We start from the raw sequence: 17,122 nt of genomic DNA on the forward strand, positions 1-17,122 counted from the left end.
GAGGATGCTACGCGACACTGCTTTCTTGGGACTTGAAGGCAACGCAGGCATCTCGCAGAACTGTGCACCGAAGAGCTGTTTGGGAGACGTGCTGGACCCTGAGGCAAAGGGAAAAATCCATAATAATGTTGGTCCTATCATGGTTTAAAAATTTGGTGTTGGGAGGGGGATGCCTGCGTGACTCAGCGGTTGAGTGTCTGTCTGCCTTTGGCTCAGGGCGTGACCCCAGGGCCCCAGGGTCGGGTCGCACTTCAGGCTCCCTGTGGGGAGCCTCCTTCTCCCTCTGCCTTTCTCTCTGTTTCTCTCTCATGAATAAATTAATAAAAATCTTCGATGGAATGGGTGCAGCATGAAATCTAGTGTTTCTATCCCATAATCGGAGCTGTATTCGTTTGCTATGGCTTAATAACAAAACATTGCATTGCGGGGCTCAAACAAGTATTTGTTGTCTTCCAGTTCTGGAGGCCAGAAGTGCGAGATCGAGGCACCGGCAGGGCTGGTTCTCCTGTGGTCTCCCTTGCTGGCTATTAAATGGCCAACTTCTTGCTGTGTCGTAATCCGACCAATAGGACTTAGGTCACATGGGATGAGGACCTGCTGTAATGACCTCATTACAACTTTATTACTCTTTAAAAAACCTCTCTCCAGATACAATCAAATTCTGAGGTACCGGGGGTTAGGACTTCAGTATATTATTTGGGTGGTGGTGGTGGTAGTGAGGGACACCCTTCAGCACCAAACAGGACTAAATCCTTTTTTTCTTTTAATTTTAACAGTAGTAAACTCTTAAGGGAATACTGTATAGTAGGTATTATTTTCTCCAAGCCTCACAAGAGCCACATAATAAAATAGGTTCTGTAATCATTCAATATTTTACATGCAAAATCTGGGCTCAGAGAGGTTCAGTAACATGTCCAAGGTCACACAGCCAGTGTGGGCAGAACCAGAATTGAAACACACCATGTCTGGCTGCAGTTACAACCAGATCTAAACCATGTCCAGGCAATAGTAGTGGGGCAGAGTTCCTCCCTGATTAAATCATGTCTTTTGGGATCCCTGGGTGGCGCTGCGGTTTGGCGCCTGCCTTTGGCCCAGGGCGCGATCCTGGAGACCCCGGATCGAATCCCATGTCGGGCTCTCGGTGCATGGAGCCTGCTTCTCCCTCTGCCTGTGTCTCTGCCTCTCTCTCTCCCTCTGTTACTATCATAAATAAATAAAAATTAAAAAAAAAACTATTAAAAAAAATAAATCATGTCTTTTTGTGTGTGTGGTAAAATGTACATAACTTTTATGATTTTAACCATTTTTAAAAATATTTTACTTATTTATTTGAGAGACAGCATGAGAGAGAGCATGAGCAGGGGGAGGGCAGAGGGAGAAGCAGACTCCCCACTGAGCAGGACCCCAGGACCATGATCTGTACCAAAGACAGACGCTTAACCAACTAGGAGCCACCCAGGCACCCCAATTTTAACCACTTTATACAGTTTATTGCACTAAGTATTCACTCTTGTGCACCCACCCCCACTATCCATCTCTAGAACCTTCCATCTTCCCACTCAGAGACCCTGTCCCCATGAAGCACTGACCCCCCGCCCCCTACTCCACCCCTGGCTCCCACCACCTCCTCTCTGTCTCTCTGGATGGGCCTCCTCTGGGGACCTCCTGGGAGTGGGGTCCTGCAGGAGGTGTCCATCTAGGTCTGGGTCCTGTCACCGAGCCTGGTGTCCTCCGGGTCCGTCCACATTGTGGCAGGTGCAGGAATGTTTGTCCTTCCTAAGGTTCAAGAACCTTCCATTATGTGTGTACTAAACCATGTCTTTCTGAGTCACTTGTTTCTGCTCTAATCAGCTGTGATACTTTGATCAAATCACTTAACTTCTGGGAGTCTCCGTTTTCTGCAGCACGAAGGAGTTTAGCCAAAGCCCGGGGTGAGGAGGATTAAGTGAATTAATTCATTGATTGGGAGGGCGGTGGCTAACATCCTATAAGCGCTCAATGCGCATCAAAAGGCAGATCCGTGGCCTGAAATAGTAAGCAGCACTTAGTGGATTGGATTCTTTCATGGGCTCTGTGTTGGAATGACTTCTGGATTTCTGACAGTCTTTAGGAAATACTGAATGATGAGTAATCACTGCATTGTTACTGAAATAAATTCATTTTCACGTTAAAAAAAAAAAAGCAGATCCGAGGGGCCTGCAATGGCAGCTGCAGGTCAGCAGGGGCCGCTGCCGTCGCCTCCTGGACCTCCCCGCGACTGGGCTGGCGCATGCGCAGCTGAGCCTCCCTGCAGAGGTGACTTTTTTTCTCAGGGTTCTTCTCCGCCCTTAACCTAGGCCTGTATTTATGACCGCAGACCTTGAACCTGGCTGTGGCTTTTGCTCTCTGCTGAGACCCAAATCCTTCCCCAGGCTTCCGCTCAACATGGGTCTGGGGATAGCGATGGGGACAGGTGTCCTGCCAATACCTGGTCCCATCTCTGTAGCTGTGGGACAGAACCCGCGCCACCGCCCCCCCCCCCCCAGGGTAGCAGTGGAGGGAAAGACTTAAATCTCACTATTCTTCTTAAATTCAACCCTGCTTATTCAATTTACACTAAATGGAGTTTTCGTAATAAACATTCTATTCACTTGAGAGCACACTGGCTCCCCCTTATAATGAAAACCTTTGCTTTTCATCAATGAAATGCTCCAGTTTGCAAGGAAGTGCTGAGAAGTGCTTGACACAGAGCCCAGTACATAGTGGGTGCTCAATACATTTAAAGATTAAAATGGGGATCCCTGGGTGGTGCAGCGGTTTAGCGCCTGCCTCTGGCTCAGGGCGCGATCCTGGAGGCCCGGGATCGAATCCCACATCGGGCTCCTGGTGCATGGAGCCTGCTTCTCCCTCTGCCTGTGTCTCTGCCTCTCTCTCTCCCTCTCTCTGTGACTATCATAAATAAATAAAAATAAAAATAAATTAAAAAAAAATAAAGATTAAAATGTATTGGGAATGCCTAGGTGGCTCCTAGGTGGCTCAGCAGTTGAGCATTTGCCTTTGGCTAAGGTCTTGATCCCATAGTCCCAGGATCAAGTCCCATGTCGGGCTCCCTGCATGGAGCTTGCTCCTCCCTCTCTGTGTCTCTCATGAATGAACAAAATCTTTTTAAAAAATAATAAAAATTAAAATGCATTAAGAATGGGAAACTGGATACCCATCTGCTGAAAACGTGTCCTTCAATGGCACATACATTTGCCTTGTAAAAATTAGCATCAAATGTGTCGTGAACACAGATGTAGGTATTTAAAGCCCCTGAATTGGGGAGCCCTGGTGGCTCAGCGATTTAGTGTTGCCTTCGGCCCAGGGTGTGATCCTGGAGCCCTGAGATCGAGTCTCATGTCGGGTTCCCTGTATGGAGCCTGCTTCTCTCTCTGCCTGTGTCTGTGCCTCTCTCTCTACGTATCTCTCATGAATAAATAAATAAAATCTTAAACAAAAATAAAGCCCCTGAATCAACCCTCAGTGTAAATGCAATCAGTGTAAATGCAATCAGGGCTGGACAGTGCTTTACAAAGCAAAACATGCAAAGCATTTGTGGAAGGAGGGATGCACAGGCTGAGCTCAGATTCCATCTAGCATTGCCTTTTGGGGATGCACATCTTCCCTCTTCCCAGCTGGGGAAAAGCCATGCTGTCCCTCTCATTTTGACAGCATGAGTGTAGGGGAAGATGTACCTTATGGGGTTTGTGCTAGTAAGAATACTGTTCACTGATGATGCAAGAAATATTTCCTAAGCATGTATTTCGTACCAAGCATTGAGGTTGGCTCTTTATAAAGAATAGAGATATGGAATGGCATGCCGATTTGTTCTCTCGAGCCAAAGACCTGAATACAATAGTTTGTTAGGGTCACATTAGGACACAAATGCAAACTAGACTTGTGAACCTCCGGCTGGAGAGGAAATGAAATAGAAAATGAGATGGCACCTGGAAAGCGCTGAGCCCTGTGCCTGAGACATAGCAAACCATGTCCCTGAAATAAATGTTGTATTAATAGCAATGATAGCTAATTAAGAGAGCTGACGTGCTTTGGGTGCTGTGTCAGGCACCAGAGCTAATCCCTTTGCATGTGTTTACTCTTTCCTTCCCCCAGTGAAGTAGTACCGATTACCCCATTTTACAGATGAAGAAACTGAGGCTCAGAAAAACCCAAATACCTAGTGTAAGAGCAGGTAAAGTGGTGGGGCTGGTAAGGTGTTTTGTTTATTGCTATAGCGACTACACCTATCACAGTTCTTGGTGAAGTAGATAGCCAATCTATCTTTGTGGGATAAGCGTGTGATTAACATCTGCTTTCAAAAAAGGTTTTCATATTTGAAATAATTATAGGCAGGTAGTTGCAAAAATAGTACAGAGAGGTGTCGAGTATCCTTGCTCCACTGTCCCTCAGTGGATTCATTACATAACAGCAAAACCAGAAAACTGGCTGCGGTACAATCCACAGACCCTTTTCCCATTGTCAAGTGCTCTTAACAGAAGTGCATGGCATTTTGGAAGCTGATAGAGCTGCTACGATTAATATTCTCAGCTAAAACGGCGCCTTTCGCTTTCTGCACCTGAGCATCGCATTCTGGAGGCGTGCCCCCAGGTCCCGGGAGACCACCGCCCCCGGGAGCTCCCGCAGCCACGCCAGCGCCTGAAGGGTTAACCGGAGGAGTGCGTCCTTGCGCCTGCGCAGGGCGTTGCTTCTCGCCCCGCCCCCGCAGCGCGGTCAGATGACCCGCCCAACCGGCTTCTGCCTATAAAAGGTCGGGTGTTGACGTCAACGTTCTCTTCCGCCGTCGTCGCCGCCATCCTCGGCGCGACTCGCCTCGCTCGGATCTACCTGGGAGAATCCACCGCCATCCGCCACCATGGTGAGCGACGCCGGCGGGCCGGGCGGCCTGGGAGGGCGGCGGGGCCTCCGCGGGGCCGGCGCTCTCGGCCTTGGAGCGCTGGGGCCGCCCGGACGTGGAGAAGACATGGCGGCGCCGGCGGGGCCGGGGCTGAGGAAGCGGCCGCCGCCATGTCTGCGCGACGCGCCGTTCGCCGAGCCCCTTCCCCGCTTCCGGGGGCGCCTCCGCCTCGCGTGGAGCCCGGGCCGGTCCGGAGCTGGGGCCGAGGCGGGGCGGGGGGGTGGTGGTGGTGGTGATGATGTGGCAGACGCTGTAATGGCGGGCGCCGTGTGGGGAGCGCGGCGAGGGGAGCCGCCTTCTGTAACCCGGGTCGTGAGCTGGGGGGTCCGCGGGGGGGGGGGAGCCCCTCCCCCCGCCCAGCGCGGGGGGCCTCCCTCGCCCGCCTGCCTGTGCCCCCGGCGCGTCCGCGTCCCGGCTCAGAACAGCTGACAGCCGGCCTGCAAATGGAGGCTGGCGTCCGCGGGGGGCAGGGCGAGCTCCCCGCCCAGCCGTCCCTCCGGGGGACGCTGGCCCCGTGTGACCCCCAGCTGGAGGGATGACCTTGGATCTCCGGTTGGGAGAGGCCGGGGAGAAGGCAGCGGGGATGGGGCTTGAGGGGAGCCTCCTCCTTCCTGCACCCTGCAGCGGCCGGGCTGCCTCTGACCAGCGTGTGCCCTGGGAAGTCACGGCCTCGGGGCCAGAGACTTCGTCCCCGCCCGAGTTGCGGTGTGTCCGTGACAGGCGGCGTTGCCCCTCCCCCCCCCCCCCCCACGGGGCAAGTGGCATTTTCAAGGGGTGTCAGCAAACAGATGGAGTTCAGGTGGTGGTTTGGGGCCAGCCCAGCTGCAGTGTGCACTCCTGGCAGGGGCCTGGCAGCCCATCGATTGTGAAGTCCCAAGGCCGCCTGGGCAGGCCTGAGCCTCCCCTCCTCCCCTCCCCGCCCAGGTGAACTTCACGGTAGACCAGATCCGGGCCATCATGGACAAGAAGGCCAACATCCGAAACATGTCCGTCATCGCCCACGTGGACCACGGCAAGTCCACGTTGACGGACTCGCTGGTGTGCAAGGCCGGTATCATTGCCTCCGCCCGCGCTGGGGAGACCCGCTTCACTGACACCCGGAAGGACGAGCAGGAGCGCTGCATCACCATCAAGTCCACGTGAGCAGGCTCTGATATCCTAGGGAGGATGGGAGGGAGGTCCTCACCCAGGTCTTGGGTGGAGAAGCCAGAGGGCAGGTGCTACCGTGTTCCTGGGGCTGCTGGGGAGATGATTGGAGCAGCTGGGGGTTGGGATTCTGAACTGTGAGGCAGACAGGCGCAGTGGAGTGATGGAAAAGTGCAGCCAGTTGGAGAGGCGCAGTGATGCTTGGGGTGGGGCGGCAGGGGAGCCTTGAAAAGAGGGTTAACCCGGCAGCTTCATTTCAGGGCTCTGGGCAGTGCCTGGAGAAGTGTGGGGGTAGTGCCACTGGCATAAGGACGCTGCCAAAAATCTTATGCTGTGCAGCGACAGTTTTTTGGCTCCCCGTTTTGAGCAAGGGCATTCAAAGTAGTGCCTGTAGCTGCCAATTATCTATTGTTTGTGAGGTTCTACTAGGTCATTTGAGATTTATTTTAGGTGACAACGGAGGGAAAGAGATAGTTTAGGGTTTTTAGATATAGTTTGGGCACAGGGTCAATATTTGGAAGCAAGTGTGTTGAGCCTGGGAATAACCTGAATGAAGGGGCTGCACAGGTGGACTCCCAGAGGCTGCTATTGGTAGCTGGTACTAGGAGGGAGGTGGACCTCCCTGGCTGAGGGCAAAGCTGCTTGGGTGGAATGGTTTCTTTGTGGGAAATCTGAAATCTGTCTGCAGGAAGAAGTAATTAGCAAGGAGAGGAAACAGGTTGTGGTGTTTTTGTAGTGTGGGACTTGGTTTTTTAACCGTTTACAATCTCCTTGATACTTAAGAAAGCCATATTAACCCTGGACAGGAACCTGGGCTTGACTCCAGGGGTCACTGGGAGGGCAATGAAACGTGGCTTCCATCGATCCAACTTGCACCAATCTCCTCAGGGCTATCTCACTCTTCTATGAGCTCTCCGAAAACGACTTGAACTTTATCAAGCAGAGTAAGGATGGCTCTGGCTTTCTAATCAACCTCATCGACTCCCCGGGGCACGTGGACTTCTCCTCAGAGGTGACTGCCGCCCTCCGTGTCACCGACGGTGCCTTGGTGGTAGTGGACTGTGTGTCTGGTAAGCGATAAGTACCCCCCTCGGTGTGGCTGGGACCCGGGGGCTATTACCTCCTCCTCTGGCTGATGGAGATGCCCATCCCCAGGTGTGTGCGTGCAGACAGAGACGGTGCTGCGGCAGGCCATTGCAGAGCGCATCAAGCCAGTGCTGATGATGAACAAGATGGACCGGGCTCTTCTGGAGCTGCAGCTGGAGCCTGAGGAGCTCTACCAGACCTTCCAGCGCATTGTGGAGAACGTCAACGTCATCATTTCTACGTATGGGGAGGGCGAGAGCGGTCCCATGGGCAACATCATGGTAAGTAGCTTAACTGCCTATTGAAAGTGAGGGTTCCTCCACCAGCTTGCTGATGTCACACGTCTCCCAAGGTGGGGAACCACAGTCCTTAACTCGCACTGGAAGGGCTCTGGTTGAGAGGGTGCTGATCTTGGGGACTATTGATAGCACTTCTGAAAGGTTTGCCAGGACCTGTAGAGTGACAAGGGGCCTGGATCATTTTTGTAGCTATTTCATCTGGCACTTGGGGTGGGGGGGGGAGCTGTGGGGTAGTGGGTTCTGCTTGCTGTCTGTGCTCACCAAGTTTATGCACACCTTTTCCTTGCTCCTCCAGAGGGGATGGCGTAGAGTTGGGCCTTGTAAGTGATGACTAAAATTTCTTCACTTTGACCTGATGGCTGTTGAAGAAAACTGACGTCTGAGGCCCATGGTGCCCAGGGACTCTTGTGCTTTCTGTACAGCTGTTTACTTCCGCTCATAGTGTTCTCTGACCCTCACAGATCGACCCTGTACTTGGGACCGTTGGCTTTGGGTCTGGACTCCACGGTTGGGCCTTTACCTTGAAGCAGTTTGCAGAGATGTATGTGGCCAAATTTGCTGCCAAGGGCGAGGGCCAGCTGGGGCCTGCTGAGCGGGCCAAGAAAGTGGAGGACATGATGAAGAAGCTGTGGGGTGACCGGTGAGTACTGGGGGAGGTGCAGGGCACTCTGGTACCTGTGTGCCGGGGCAGGGACCTGCCTGCAGTGGTGGGAACATGACTAAGGGGCACCAAACGTCTGTAGGGTCCTTCTGCCCAGCTTGGTTTCCTCACTCACTTGGGTCTCCTGTTTCTCCAACCCATCTACCATCGTTGAGTTGGTGAAATACTCCTGTACTCCTCTGCCAGGTATTTTGATCCAGCCAACGGCAAATTCAGCAAGTCAGCCACCAGCCCTGACGGCAAGAAGCTACCGCGGACGTTTTGCCAGCTCATCTTGGACCCTATTTTCAAGGTGAGCTGCTGAGTGTGCTTCATGGATGTGCGTCCCCTGGGCTGTCCTTGGGCCTGGTGGCTCCCGGAGGATCTGTTACCTGACCTAACTGGCTGGGCAGAGCTGGGTTGACAGGTGGGTGCTGGAGGAGGGTGAGGTTTGCCTGGTAGGAAGCAGCTGCACATTTCCAGTAACATTCCTGAACCCATCTTCCTGTTTTTGTGACTTGTCAGGTGTTTGATGCGATCATGAATTTCAAGAAAGAGGAGACCGCAAAGCTGATTGAAAAGCTGGACATCAAGCTGGACAGTGAAGACAAAGATAAGGAAGGCAAACCACTTCTGAAGGTGAATGCGGATGTGCCTCTTGGGGTGGGCCTACCAGCTTTGCACTGACTGGAGCTCTTTGTCATATCTTCCAGTCATGTCCCCATCACCAACAGGGTGGTCAGGGGATCTGTGTTGTTGGCACCTCCCCAGGAGGGGCAGCTCAGAATCTAAGTGCCTCTCACCAGGACCTTGGGCATGGCATTCTGAGGGCTTTGGGCCTTGCTTGACCTCCCTGTCTTCTCCTGTAGGCTGTGATGCGCCGCTGGCTACCTGCCGGGGATGCTTTGCTGCAGATGATCACCATCCATCTGCCTTCCCCTGTGACAGCCCAGAAATACCGCTGTGAGCTCTTGTATGAGGGCCCCCCAGACGACGAGGCAGCCATGGGTATGTGAGGATCACCTGCGTCCTGGGGTTAGATTGTTGGGCAGAGGCCTAAGTATTTTTGTGGCTGTGGTCAGGTGGTGATGCTCATTGGCAAGTCCAGGTCACAGGGTTCTGTGAGGGTGAGCTCTGAGGGAATCACATGTTTTGTTTTGGGAATTCCTCTTCACAGGCATTAAAAGCTGTGACCCCAAAGGCCCTCTCATGATGTACATTTCTAAAATGGTGCCAACCTCCGACAAAGGTCGGTTCTACGCCTTTGGTCGTGTATTCTCGGGGCTGGTGTCCACTGGCCTGAAAGTCAGGATCATGGGGCCCAACTACACCCCTGGGAAGAAGGAGGACCTGTACCTGAAGCCCATCCAGAGGTGAGGTGCCCAGCAGCTCCTGGGTACGTCCCAGTCTGGTCCATATCCAAGATTATCTCTTTCCACAGGGAGGGTGACAAGACATAATGTGGTCCAGAGAAGGGTGGAGGACCCTTGAAGCTGAGGGAGGGAGTGATTTGTCTGGGTGAGGCGCACTGCGCTAGTTCTGACTTGGACAGACCTGGCCCTAAGGTCAGGGTGGTGGCACGCATCTGCAGAGCCGTCTCGAGAGGCTAGTGGTAGTCACCATTCCCTGGCTCCTGGTGTGGGTAGTGGGAAGAGTGAACTTCCATCTCTCCAGCTTCTTGCAGCCCTGATTTTCATTGGTTCTCAGGTTCCCGTGACAGTCCTATCAGTGCTAGGTTGGGTGTGGAGCCCTACATAGGGGAGTCGGGGAGGAGCAGGTGGCTTCTGCTTTGGGGTAAGAGAGCTGGGACTTATTGTCACAGGAACTGGGCTGATAAGGTGAAACTAGGGCTAGGGCCTGAGGCTCTGGGAGTTGGGTTCACATCAGCATTTCAGGTGGATGGGATGGCCACAGGCTTTAGAAGGAAGGGGTGTTTTGGGGTCATTTCGGGATCTGGAGGGTTTTTTTTGTCTTCCCTAGAACAATCCTGATGATGGGCCGTTATGTTGAGCCTATTGAAGATGTGCCTTGTGGGAACATTGTGGGTCTAGTGGGAGTGGACCAGTTCCTGGTGAAGACTGGCACCATCACCACCTTTGAGCATGCCCACAACATGAGGGTGATGAAGTTCAGCGTGAGCCCCGTTGTCCGGGTTGCTGTGGAGGCAAAGAATCCAGCTGACCTTCCCAAGCTAGTGGAGGGTCTGAAACGGCTGGCCAAGTCGGACCCCATGGTGCAGGTAGGTGGGTGCCCTGGCAGATGGGAACACCGCGGTGCAAGTGGTTAATTTGTGGCTTACATAGGGCTTGTCACAGATTTACGGATATTCAAATCTTGGAAAGTCTGGTGTGTGCTGAGCATACACTTTCCCTGGCAGAGCTACTGTGTGACAAGGTGGTGGCTTTTTTCTGAGAAATCTAGTTAATTCTTTGTATACCAGTTCTATTTTTATGGTTTGGCTGTGGAGCAGATTGTGAGGTTAACGAGAATAGCAAAAACACAGCTCTTGCTGCCTTTTACGAGCCCTGAGTTGCCACAAAACCCATTTCTGGTGGGTCTGGTCTTCTCTATCTGGAGGGAAACCTGGAGCTTTATACCTGTTCCTAGAATTTATTGGGGTCTCTGAGTGTCTTGGGGTCCGTGCCCAGAGCCTAACTCCTGGCCCATTGCAGTGCATCATTGAGGAGTCCGGGGAGCACATCATCGCGGGGGCTGGGGAGCTGCACCTGGAGATCTGTCTGAAGGACCTGGAGGAGGACCATGCGTGCATTCCCATCAAGGTGAGGCCTGGCTCTGGGCTCAGATGGCTGGAGGCCTGCGTTTTCCAGTACAGAGCAGGACAAGTAGACTGCATAGTCCACGCTTCCTTGATGTGTTTGTCAGAAAAATGTGCTATTATTAGGAAACCGTTTGCATATGTGTTCAGAATGGTTGAGGTTGCAGTGTGAGGGCCCTGCTTTTTTTTTTTTCTTTTTAAGATATTTATTCATGAGAGAGAGGCTGAGACCTAGGCAGAGAAGCAGGCTCCATGCAGGGAGCCTGATGTGGGCTGAAGGCAGTTGCTCAAGCACTGAGCCACTCAGGCATCCTGGGGTGTGTTGTTTTCCATACACTAAAAGCTTGGAAACTTCTAAGATACAGATCATTTAGGTTTTTGTAGCAAGTCTCAGGGTGGTTTGGATTTCATTTGCTTTTGCAAGGCACCAAGCTCCATCCATGTATATGTTACATTCATGAATCGAATCAGGAAGATACTGTAAATCTTGAGTGGTCACTGCTTCCTGGAGGCTGGCCTGACTTTAACAATCTTTTTGCAGAAATCTGACCCTGTTGTCTCCTATCGTGAGACCGTCAGTGAGGAGTCGAATGTGCTCTGCTTGTCCAAGTCCCCCAACAAGCACAACCGGCTGTACATGAAGGCACGGCCTTTCCCTGACGGCCTGGCTGAGGACATTGACAAGGGTGAGGTGTCTGCCCGCCAGGAGCTCAAGCAGCGGGCCCGCTATCTGGCAGAAAAGTATGAGTGGGATGTGGCTGAGGCCCGCAAGATCTGGTGCTTCGGGCCTGACGGCACTGGCCCCAACGTCCTCACTGATATCACTAAGGGTGTGCAGTACCTCAACGAGATCAAGGATAGCGTGGTAGCTGGCTTCCAGTGGGCCACCAAAGAGGTGAGTGGGTCGCTTGGGTGTCTAGCTGACAGTGGATCAGTCACCTATGGTGTTCTCAGGCCAGGGATGCTCACAGCTGTTGGGATCTTAGGATATGTCCTTAGTTTACTGCGGGTGATGTGGGGGCTCTTGTCCTGCCTTCTGGGAAGGGAATGTTAGGGAGGGTGGGGTTGGTGGGGCAGGACCCAACAGGTCTGTTTAGAGACCTGGAGGCATTGTAGAAGCTATGTGATCCATTCTGGAGGGAAGGGCTGCAGTGATGACAGTCTCTGCTCCTTCTGCAGGGTGCTCTGTGTGAGGAAAACATGCGTGGTGTTCGCTTCGATGTCCACGATGTGACCCTGCACGCAGACGCTATCCACCGCGGGGGTGGCCAGATTATCCCCACTGCCCGGCGCTGCCTCTACGCCAGTGTGCTGACTGCCCAGCCCCGGCTTATGGAGCCTATCTACCTTGTGGAGATTCAGGTGGGGAGGCTTGGTCCTCTTAATTCTAACAGGCTCTTTTTTGCCCAACAACTGCTTATAATGGCCATTTTTTCCTGACAGTGTCCAGAACAAGTGGTTGGTGGCATCTATGGTGTCCTGAATAGGAAGCGAGGTCACGTCTTTGAGGAGTCCCAGGTGGCCGGCACTCCCATGTTTGTTGTGAAGGCCTACCTGCCTGTGAATGAGTCCTTTGGTAAGTCTCAATATCAATGCATCATTCCTCGAATGCCCACTTGATTGTGGCTAGATGGCTTCCGGGCAAACCTGGTCTAGGATATGTCTGGGTTTTGCCTTTGGCACATTCTAGAGTGGGTCTGATATTTGAATCATTGATGGAATCTGTAAAGTGCTGCCCTAGCCCCCACCCATTTGGGCCATTGGAACAGCAGTTCAGAGGAGAGTGTGGCCCACTCAACAAGCAGATCCCTTGAAATGGTGAATTTGCAGAAGACCACCCTGGGATGTGTAACTTGGTGAAATGTTATGTTCAAGGGCAGCAGAGCAGTTGGGCTGTAGCTCAGATTCATCCTGTGGATGAGCAGAGGGGGGAGGCCCAGGGAATGGCCAACACTGCCTCTCTTACAAATTAGTGTTCTCTGAGCAAGGCTTGGGTGAGATTCCAGGGTTAGGTTTAATGTCTGATCCAGTTTGGGTTGATTAGGTTCTGTGATCTCTGTGCCTTTGTTGTCCCCTGCCGCCTCCTCCAGGGTTTTGCCATGGAGGTAGTGGGAGTTAAGTCTCCTGAGCCTGCTAGTAAGCCCTGTCCCTCCCCACAGGCTTCACTGCTGACCTGAGGTCCAACACCGGTGGCCAGGCCTTCCCCCAGTGCGTATTTGACCACTGGCAGATCCTGCCCGGGGATCCCTTCGACAACACCAGCCGCCCCAGCCAGGTGGTGGCTGAAACACGCAAGCGTAAAGGCTTGAAGGAAGGCATCCCTGCCCTGGACAACTTCCTGGACAAATTGTAGGCAGCCCTCCCCTGCAGCCCACCACCCCAGGTGGGACTCAGCACAGCCCCTGCACCCGGCTGACGATCGACCACAGCAACAAGCCCTCGCATTCTCCATGACACCTCGAGACTGTCCAGTGACGCTCCACCTGACAGGTTCTGGGGCCCACTTAGTGCCATCACTCAACGTGAACACTTGATGCCGTTTCTTTCAATATTTATTTCAAAATTTCAGAGGCAACAAATGCCCTAGCAGCAGGGACTTATTTGGCCGGTGGGGGTGGGGGAGGCGGGATGGGACACTCAACATTTTTTTTTTCCATTTCAGAAACTCAAATGTCAAAAAAACGCATTAAGAGGTTTATTTGGGTAAATGGCCCGTAGTGGATTTCCCCCCAGAAAGGGGGAAGGAACGAGCGGGTAGACCTTTCTTTTTGGACAGAAGCTAGAAGGCAGGAAACTTTGTGCGGTGTCACCGTGAGCACCTCCAGCTGTATTAGTGCCATTGGAATAATAAATTTGATATGGTGGTGACTGTGTGTGTCCCTGTGACTTCCTTGGTCCAGTCAGGCTGCAGTGGGCTCCCCTGTGCCATTCCCCACCATTGGTGATACTGCAATGCAGGTTAAACCTGACCTTGAAGTACCTTTTTAGAGCCCAGCAGTCCTCCCCTTTGGCACATGGGGCTAGCTGATGGGATGGCGGAGCCTCATGGACCCATGTGGTACAGAGGGGCAGCCCCTGGCTGGTGTGGCTTCTGGGTTCTGAAGTGAGCCCTGTCCCAGTGAGGGAAAACCACAGAAGAAACCATCACCTGCCAGGCAAGTTGTCTTATTCAACCACAATTGGTTATTCAGAAGTTAAAAGTGGGAATATAAGTGACACACCTATGTAATAGATTTTTATTTTAACCTCAACGTTTTAATTCTAGACAGAATGTAGTACTAAGATCTTTCTACTTCATGCCTTTTAATCTTCCTTGGATTGAAAAAAACCTAGCTTTAACAGTGATGCCATAACTGTGATGGGAGCCGAACACTATCAGTAATTAAAAGGCGGGAACCAGGGATGATGGATGTCCTGCATTGCACAGCTCTGCCCATCTAAGTTGTACTGTGCAGTCTCTGACCCCTAGCATCTGCCAACAAGGTCCTTTTAAAGTTGGAAAATGTTTAAGATTTGGAGGGAGCACTCCTTGGTGGGAAGCTTTTGAGAGCACGAGGAGAGGGAGAGAAGCCGATTCCCTGCTGAGCCAGAATACTGATGTGGGTCTGAGTGTCAGGACGGTGGATCAGACACTTCAGCAGGCTGAGCCATCTAAGCGCCCTTTTGGAAGTTGTTCTTATTTCAAAACCTGACATTGCTTGAAGGGCACGTGTGTTTTTTGCACTTTTGTAAACATTTATTTTTGAATAATTTTATATTTACAGAAAAGGTGCAAAGATGTTACAAAGGTGCGCTAATTGACTGTTTACTTGGTTTTCCACTAAAGTCCTTTACACAGTTGCAGGGTCCAATCCAGGATACCTCACTGCATTTAGTTTTGCACATTTTTAACATCCAGCAATTTGTCAAAAGATAGGACTGTAAATTGAAGAGGAGACTGTTTTAAGTTTTAAATTCTAAATTCATATGTCACTTGGGGTGTTTGGCTTGCTAACAGCAAGTCTAGTTGTGCATTTTCAGCTGTAAATTTCAAAAGGATTACATTTGTAGGGGCTGACCTGACTTCATTATGTCTTTGTGTTAAATTATTCCCAAGCATCAACGTGTTCAAGTATGTGTGTGTGTGGGTGTGTATTGTTGGCTACATGTTTTCCTTTAATCGATTTTAACTCTTGTCCCTCTAGGCCAGTAGTTCTCAACCTTTTTAGTCTCTGGACACCTGTATATTCTTAATCATATCGAGGACCCCAAAGATCCTTTTTGTTTACATGGGTTTTATCTACTGATGCTTAACCATGTTTAAAAATTTGAGAGATTTAAGAATAATTGTTTTAAAGATAATAAACCCATTGTTTGATAATGTTTTTATGAGGAAAAGAACCTTCCAAAAAATTAGTGGTATTCAACGTTTTTGTAATCTTTGAACTCTCTGGCTTAATAGAAGCCAGATTATCACGTCTGCTGTGTTAAGTCTATCGTGATAACGTGGTTTTGGTTGGATTCTATGTAGCGTATCCAGCTTCATTCCTGTCCTTGGAGAAGAGAAGCACTTTAAGAATTGTTCTCAGGTGGTTGGTGTGGGTATTCTTTGATACAACACCAAAAACTCAAGTGGTAATTTAATTATGTGGTATCCTAAATCGTATCGATGAGCTTTTCATGCTGTTAATTAAACTCCATTGGCTCCATCTTGCACTTTGTGTCCTTTTCCCATGCATGCTTTTGTAACACCATGCATCAGTTCCTTGGAAATACTGGTATACGATGTTTGCTGTTTTTCCAGTGGATACATTTCATTAAATACTGAAAGGTCACATTCATGGAACAGTTTCATCAGGGAAGGGTTGAAGTATCAGGAAATCACTGTCAAGTTTTGGATTTTTTTTTCTACAGTGGTTAAAATTTGACCATTGGCAACAAATCCTGTCCATTGTTTGCCTTTGTGATAAGGTTTTTGAGAAAATGCCGTATACCCAAGTCTAATTTACTATATTTTATTGGGTTATTTCGAGAAAAATGATCCGACTCTAAGTGTGGTATCTACATAAGTTAGTTCCAAAGAATACGGCATGGGAAGGGGAGAAAAGTATTCTGGAGAAACCTGACGGACGGACACTACCTGGAACCAGGTGACCAAGGTCAACGTGAACAGCAATATGGTGATAACCTGGGCCCATGATACGGTGTCATGAGAAGAGGACTTGGTCTTCCTCCCTAAAACCCATCACCCCAGTCTATGAGAATAACAGACAAATCCAGTTGAGGGACATTCTACAAAATACCTGACCAGTCCTTGGAACTGTCAATGTCACTAAAAGGAAAGTGAAACGATGAGGACTCTTAAGGACTGAATATGTGGGATCCCGGATGAGATTTGATACAAGAGGATGATGATGTTCGGGAACACAAATCTGAATAAACGATGGATTTGGTTATGATCATGTATTGCTGGTTCACTAGTTGTGACAAGTGTGCCATAATGTAATATGTAGTTGGCAATGGGTGTGGGAGGTACTTTAAACAAGAATGGAGAAAGGCGATCTCCAGGCTGAAGGACCAACTTGTGCAAATACGTGGGTGGGAGTGCAATGTTTGAAATCGGAAGGCAAATGAGCTTGGAGTGGGGTGAATGAGGACAGAACAGCATGAGGTCAGGATAGTCGGGGACGCTCAAGACTTGGGGTCTTTAGTCACATGGCATCTGCAGTGGTGCAGCACCGGCTTTGGGTTCGGGTCTTTCTGGGAATGAATCTCAGCCATGACATTGTGTGACTCCCAGTGAGTTACTTAACCTCTGGTCTCGGCTTCCCCGTCTGTAGAACGAGAGAAATGTTAACATACGTTACCTCCTAAGATTGTTGCGTGGTTCGTACGAACTAGCTGCTTCATCCCGTGTCTTGAGACAACAGGAATCAGAAATGTCTCAAGGATGAATGGCAACACCTGACCGGCCTCATCTGCATTTTTGTTTATGCATTTGGGATGTGGGTAACATTTTACGGAGGGGGAAACTGAAGTCAGGGACGAAAGCCGTGCCTGGGCCCACCCCAGGAGCGGTCGTGCGGGAGCGCTTTCGCGTATCTCGAGCTCTAGGAAGGTAAGAGGGATGCAGAGGGTCAGCACCGAGCTCCTCGGCTTCAGGACCCAGGTCAGAGGAGAGTGGGCGGGGCGGCCCGGGGCCGGAAGTCGGCCTTCCGACTTCCTAAGTGTGCCCGACGTCCGCCCCAGCCAATCGGCTGCGG

At 51.1% G+C, this 17,122-nt stretch overlaps 1 protein-coding gene and 1 non-coding gene across 2 annotated transcripts; both read left to right on the forward strand.

Annotated features, from left to right (window-relative positions):
- The first annotated feature begins 4,738 nt into the window (after positions 1-4,738).
- EEF2 (eukaryotic translation elongation factor 2) lies at positions 4,739-16,318 on the forward strand. The gene is made up of 15 exons (XM_025456963.3): positions 4,739-4,894; positions 5,858-6,072; positions 6,968-7,149; positions 7,235-7,446; positions 7,926-8,104; positions 8,312-8,417; positions 8,630-8,743; positions 8,974-9,112; positions 9,282-9,477; positions 10,085-10,343; positions 10,777-10,884; positions 11,422-11,775; positions 12,060-12,242; positions 12,324-12,456; positions 13,040-16,318. The coding sequence occupies exons 1-15, from the start codon at positions 4,892-4,894 to the stop codon at positions 13,231-13,233; spliced, it is 2,577 nt and encodes an 858-aa protein (XP_025312748.1). The 5' UTR covers positions 4,739-4,891; the 3' UTR covers positions 13,234-16,318.
- On the forward strand, positions 7,785-7,849 carry LOC112667014 (small nucleolar RNA SNORD37). The gene has a single exon (XR_003141007.1). It is a non-coding gene; the product is annotated as a small nucleolar RNA SNORD37 (small nucleolar RNA).
- Positions 16,319-17,122: the final 804 nt, after the last annotated feature.

The sequence above is a fragment of the Canis lupus genome, chromosome 20 (genome assembly GCF_003254725.2).
Source record: "Canis lupus dingo isolate Sandy chromosome 20, ASM325472v2, whole genome shotgun sequence".
Taxonomy (NCBI): Eukaryota; Metazoa; Chordata; class Mammalia; order Carnivora; family Canidae; genus Canis; species Canis lupus.

Excerpts from the sequence above, each read along its gene's own strand:
- EEF2 (XM_025456963.3), top strand. Across the intron at positions 8,105-8,311 it reads AAGAAGCTGTGGGGTGACCG|GTATTTTGATCCAGCCAACG; the intron begins GTGAGTACTGGG and ends CTCCTCTGCCAG. Across the intron at positions 10,885-11,421 it reads ATGCGTGCATTCCCATCAAG|AAATCTGACCCTGTTGTCTC; the intron begins GTGAGGCCTGGC and ends ATCTTTTTGCAG.